Source organism: Opisthorchis viverrini, assembly GCF_000715545.1.
Source record: "Opisthorchis viverrini unplaced genomic scaffold opera_v5_27, whole genome shotgun sequence".
NCBI lineage: Eukaryota > Metazoa > Platyhelminthes > Trematoda > Opisthorchiida > Opisthorchiidae > Opisthorchis > Opisthorchis viverrini.
Window position 1 is genome coordinate 1,428,014 of NW_008751682.1, and position 5,976 is coordinate 1,433,989.

A 5,976-nucleotide genomic window follows, 5' to 3' on the forward strand; every position below is an offset into this window, starting at 1 on the left:
GTGAAACATCTTAAATGTCGCCCAGGGGACGATGATTTACTGGAGCTTTACGGCTTATTCAAGCAAGCTAACGAAGGTGACAACGACACAAGTAAGTAGTATTCACTTTATTGCTGTGGTCTAATCGTATTTCCAATTTTTCAGCCGCTCCTTTTTTCATTGATTTCAAGGCGAAGGCGAAGTGGAATGCTTGGAATGGACGAAAAGGTATGCCTCATTTATCCTAGTGATCCTAATTGCATTTTTCATCGTCTTAAAGCCGCTTTGTAGCTGACTATATTGCGGTTGTCGAGGATGACTGATTTCGGGTGTGCCGTCATAGAAACTGGTTTTTCATCATCCTCGTCATCATCATGATCAGCTGTAAGAACCGCATACTAGTTGTACAATGGCTGTAGCTGCCACAGTTTCGTTCACCGATGATTTGGGAGGTGGGGTAGGTAGTTGCACACTGAAGGCGGGAACTGTATAAATGCAGGGCTGTTAGTGGACTTTTAAGTGTGACGTTACAACAAGAAGAATTCCTCCCGACCTTTTATCTGTCTGTGACGGGTTCCAAGATCTCCACAGGACATGCTCTACTGGTATTTATGTTTGTGAGACGATCCTATCAGCCGCACTTAGCATTTGGATGTTTGAGAAAACTACAACTGGGTTTGATTCTAGAAGCACCTTCCTTTCCGTTCTGGTCACAATACTGCCCGTATAACCACCAGACTACAGTGTTGAAAAGTGGACTTAGTGCGTCCAGAAAGTCGGTGAAACCTCCGGAGGACTGTTCAATCTAGTCCACAAGAAACCCAGAGGTAGATGAAACAGGAAGAGGACAACGACCCGCCAATAACAGTAGGCCCAACATCTAAGACATTTGGCCACTCGGTTCCTTAACTTGAAACGGAATATTGAGCGGAGAACAGTTGAATCCGTTCGGTTTCGGAAGTATATGAGTACACATCTAACCAAAATGTCGCCGAGCTTTTGTGTCGGCAGTTGTCTGTGCAGTCCAAATTCCCCATGTCCACTTAACGTTATTGAGCGGAAGTTGAATCCGTTCGGTTTCGGAAGTATATGAGTACACATCTAACCAAAATGTCGCCGAGCTTTTGTGTCGGCAGTTGTCTGTGCAATCCAAATTCCCCATGTCCACTTAACGTTCGGCTGAGCGGATACTGTCCCAGGTACCTGGGTTCAGGAGGTAACTATCCATCTTCAAAAAGTGTAAGATATAGATACAAGTAGAACGAAGACGCGCGCTTGAATTTCGACCCATAGTCAAGGCGCATTCATCTCTGTTGATCGACGGTTGCTCAACACAGTGCACCATAGACCTGTGAGTGCAGTCTGTTATCCACATTGTAGGTGTATGGGAGTTGTACAGACTTCAGCTCTTTTCTTCAAACAACGATTTAAGCGCATGCTTAAATGTTCAATTTCAGCGTCCATAAAATGATGGTGCGGGCGTTGTAGGATCCCCATTCTTGGGTTTCCTGTTTTTACTCTCGGTCATGGGGTCTTAAACTGTGGCTCCTATGTTAATTACTCAAGTTACTATGATTGTGAATCTTACAATATTGTATGTGTTACGGCTCTGTCTATTATTTAGTTTTTCTCCTTTCGCGATATATCAATACCAAGACAGTCTGGGCATGTATTTGGCTCATTCGCTCCTTTCGCAGACTGTGCACTGGCAAAATCTTCATGGGATGTCCTTTAATTATGTATATGGCGCTTAAAATGTAACATTTAGGACCACCTACTTATTGTTGGTTGATGTAATCAAGCTGATTGGTGTTATCTGGGGTGATGAAAGTGTCGGTCGCTTTAGTACGTTATTATTTCCTATCATGAAATGCACACCCTGGTCATATGGTTGTGTGGGAATTTGCCGTGAGGCGATTCCGTACAAAATAGCACGATCATTCTAGATAAGTACAAAAGGGTATTAAATATGTAAGGTTGTATTACTAACCTGCAAATGTGTCCCGGAAAATTTATGGTTTGATTGGAAAAGTCGGTGTTTCGATCCGGATCGTGAACTATGTACTGTATTTGTCTTCGTCATGGCTCTCTACAGGTATGAGCAAGGAAGATGCCAAAAAACAATACATTGAAGCCGCAACCAAGTGCATTGAGAAATACGGTATGGCCTGAGGCTCAAGGCGCTATTAGCTTAACAGGTTGTGATGATTTGCTTTTTATACTTTTGTTCGTTCGTTCAGACAATTTGGTTTGAAATACAAAAAAAAATTCATAATTTTAAAGTGTTATTTTCCCATAAAAAGTTTGGAGATACTAATTCCTCACTGAGTTACCTAGGTCGTTAAATTAAGTGCACTTCATTTCTAGCCCTCCAACCTCCATACTTTATTTTTCTTTATTATTCAAAGCTAACAAACCTGTTTCATACGTCCACACTTGAAGGCCGATAGTATGCAGACCGGGAACATGAAGAGCAGATAGAGGAGAGCCTACAATTGAGACTTAAGCACACAACTTCAGTGACCCTTTGTTGGTTGTGGTATATTGGAGTGATGATTTCAGGGAAAACTCTGTCAGCTCTTGCTGTTCAGTCAGTTTGATCAAATTAATCGTTGCTCAAGAGTGGAGCACGTATCCCAACAAACTGTAAGGGTGTATGACGGACCGGGACAGATTGTAAGCACATTTTTGTCAAACATGGCGACTAGCTGAAGATACTCCCATAAACCTAGAGAGGCTTTTGTGCACACTATTTGAGGAAAAAAACTGCCATAGACACATCTTCATAGCGCTAGATTTATCTTATATATGCCACTGGAAACAGTCACCCGGCTGTTAACAAAAATGCCTGGAAAGTGAACGTCTTCATTATGAAGTAATTAAATTCGAATACGAATCGACTGGTTTCGGAAACGTTTCGCATCGGTCTGGACGAAAATTCTAGAGTTGCTTTGTGCAGGGAAACCCATATCTGGTCATGCCAGGAAGTACGTTGAGCTCTAACGGCCTGTCGATGCCTAGCTCCCATACCACCCGAAGGAAGCATGAGGGTATGTTATCCGAGCAGTACACGAGAGTACACTATACGATTGACCCTGGAGGTAGCTCAGTTGTCTGTTTCAACAAAGCTAGTCCATCAGTGATTCAACGCCACGAGATCACAAAAGATGCTGAATATAGTGAGAAGCGGTAAAGTTTAAAACAGAGTGTGCATATTTTGGTGACGTATCTTGCTGCCTTATGGAGCTGTGCTCAAGCGGGCCACACTGATGAATGGGAGTTGTTCTGGCACCCAGTTCACCGAAAATCATTCCGCAGATTTGTTCTCCCGACTGCCCGGTTCTTCAGTCCTATTACCCGAGCGTGTTGAAGGATGGTAGTATAGTTACCTTTTGTAACGTTATAGCCCTAACTGAGAGGTTTACTTACGGAACGCAGCATAGCATCCTTGCGCCGACACTCGTTTTGTAGAGCGCATTCCGTGAGGGTCTTCGCAGACCAGCGAGTATTCAAACGACCAACACCGATCGGTGTATTCGGGTTTCATTTTCTCAAATGCATGCCGTTGTGGTTTCCCATTATCTATACTGATGATGTTAGGTCAGAATGTCTGTGGTCGATGACTTATCATCATCATTAAGCAGAAAAGTGAAACATTGTCTCGGACGATCAACATGGTCACAGCTGCGATTTTTCTGTTAGGCGAGCAGCTACTGGCATAGTCGACCATCGTTTCATAGCCCATCCCCAGGGCTTATAGGTTACAAAGGTGATATCAGACTCTACAGCCGATGAAGACGTAAATTAGATTGTTTGTTCGAAACAGGACTAGATGTGAAGTCGCGAAAATTCCAATGCTAAGTTTTATTCAGAGAAAATACAAAGACTCAAGCGGAGCATTATAATACTGAGAAAGTTTTAAGGGTCACTCAGTCCGAGGCTTTGAATGGTGTTCTTCTTGGGGCGTGAAGATGTTCACTCCATTGCTGTATACCTTCCTTCACTTAAACACGCGACGTCGAAGTCAGTATTGCTGCACCATATTCTAGTGACACTGTGTACGCCTTGGACCCCAATTTTAACTACCTAACCATCCTGTGCAGCGTACACGTACGCATACTGCACCGATTTTTCGCGTCCACTCCTCCATTTACTTGATCATCGGTCAGCAATCTTCGAAATTTAAATTTCCCAGTCACGGACACATTTTTTCCGGGTATGCCATCTGTTGCCCCATTGAAGAATGCTGACAAACGTTTGGACTGGTTTTTTTCTGCGTCCGATTTACTTGATCGTAGACCTCTTGCGCGTAAGAATAAAGCAGAGCAGGTTTTAACCCTACAAAAGCATGTTGATCTGGCCTGTTGTGGAACGCAGGGAGATCCCAAGCGAGTGTAAACGTGTCCCTCTTCAATGCCAGATGGCGATCCGTCCACACATATTAGAGAAGCTTCCCAAATATTCGCACCGAATTATCCAAAAGTTTCCAAAGTAGGATTTTCGTTCCTATTTGCAGAGCAATCAATGGTTCTGGAAAATCGGTGTTTTCTTATTATTTACGCGTCGAATAAACAGTGCATGTAATAGAATACTTTTTGCATGGTAGTAAACATCACAGAGTATAGATGTGACGTTCCTTGACTCCACTGGAATGTCATTTATAAACGATATACACTTGCCATCAATGTTGCACGGATGTTTTGTGGAATGTAGTGTCAAAAACTACACTGTGTAAATACATTAGACTGCGCATGTCTGGTTATGGATGCGCGACTGAATATTTATTTCCACGTGAAAAAAAACGACGTGGCATTTAGTGCTTGGACATGTGTGTGCGATGTCCAAAGGAATGAACTCAATCGTAAGGAATTATTGTTAAACCGATCGATCAGTCAGTCAGGAATTCCGATTCTGTCCGTCTTGCCGTACCAACAAAATGTGGCTCATCTAAACATTCCGCATGCTTCCGGTGCAGTGCGCGATTTCGCCGATTTTGTTGGTCGTTCATCCCAAGAACCCGTTTCTGTTTTTGAGCTGTCCGTGGAATGTGATTGTTGATGTAGCTATAGTTGGTTTGTTCATCGTAGGTAAATTGTAGTTCAACTGATGCCCCGGATGTTTTAGGTGCGATCTTCCCGTCGGCTAATGGCAATCGGATGTTTGGAGTTTTCAGTACAGCAAGTTCTATGTTCGTTTTTGAGTGTACCAAACATATTTACGTATTGGTATGTCATGATTACGTCAAAAACAATATCCGAAATCATATGACCCTCGGTTGAAAGACTAGAGCCTAAAAGTGAAAGAACACTAACAGTCCTCATTCTTTGTGATTGTGGCCCATTTTCCACCTTATGACCGATACACATACTAGGATGTCCACTCACATTTCCGTTTAACACATTTCTATTGGGCTTTTCACTGCATACTTCGCAACTACGCTAGTGCATCGGACCTAACTGGATGAGATTAGAGAAATAGGGATTTCGAAAATATGTGGAATGGACGGATGGGTGAAGATAGGGTGAAAGCATTCGGCGGTGTCAGATGGCCTTACTGTAAATGCTTCGCGGTTAGTTTTAAAGGAACGAAGAATGGACGCATTGCAACAGCGCAATGACAGTCAAGTCTAGGGTAGCCTTCATCCTAAGTGAAGTCGCTGTATGCCTAGAAGTTTTATACATCTGTTTCATCGTTGTTTCAATCCATCGGCATTGCGCATCTGTTAGTAGTCGAATAATTCCATTTGTTGAAACAGTATCTTCCTTGGTCAGCTAAATAGCTCGCATTTAGCGAGATAATGGTCCTAAGAGATGTGTTTCTAATGACTACAATAAAAAATAATAATTGTTCAGCGGCAAGTCCATTTCGGTGCACAGCTATCAATCCACCCGAAGGAAGGACGCTCGCATTTGATAATGGTCCTAAGAGATGTGTTTCTAATGACTACAATAAAAAATAATAATTGTTCAGCGGCAAGTCCATTTCGGTGCAGTGCAC

General features: G+C 42.8%; 2 protein-coding genes across 2 annotated transcripts in view; one reads left to right on the forward strand and one right to left on the reverse strand.

The window, feature by feature from the left end:
- T265_02214 (hypothetical protein) overlaps window positions 1-160 on the reverse strand; it is a gene marked incomplete at both ends in the record, with an annotated part of 2,740 nt that extends 2,580 nt beyond the window's left edge. Inside the window, one exon of the mRNA XM_009166402.1 lies at window positions 107-160. Coding sequence (XP_009164666.1) covers window positions 107-160 — 54 coding nt within the window. The remainder of the gene's footprint in view (window positions 1-106) is intronic.
- The window catches only part of T265_02213 (hypothetical protein), a gene marked incomplete at both ends in the record, with an annotated part of 5,296 nt that extends 3,038 nt beyond the window's left edge, over window positions 1-2,258 (forward strand). The window contains 3 exons of the mRNA XM_009166401.1: window positions 26-91; window positions 145-207; window positions 2,075-2,258. Coding sequence (XP_009164665.1) covers window positions 26-91; window positions 145-207; window positions 2,075-2,080 — 135 coding nt within the window. The remainder of the gene's footprint in view (window positions 1-25; window positions 92-144; window positions 208-2,074) is intronic.
- Between the last annotated feature and the right edge of the window lie 3,718 nt (window positions 2,259-5,976).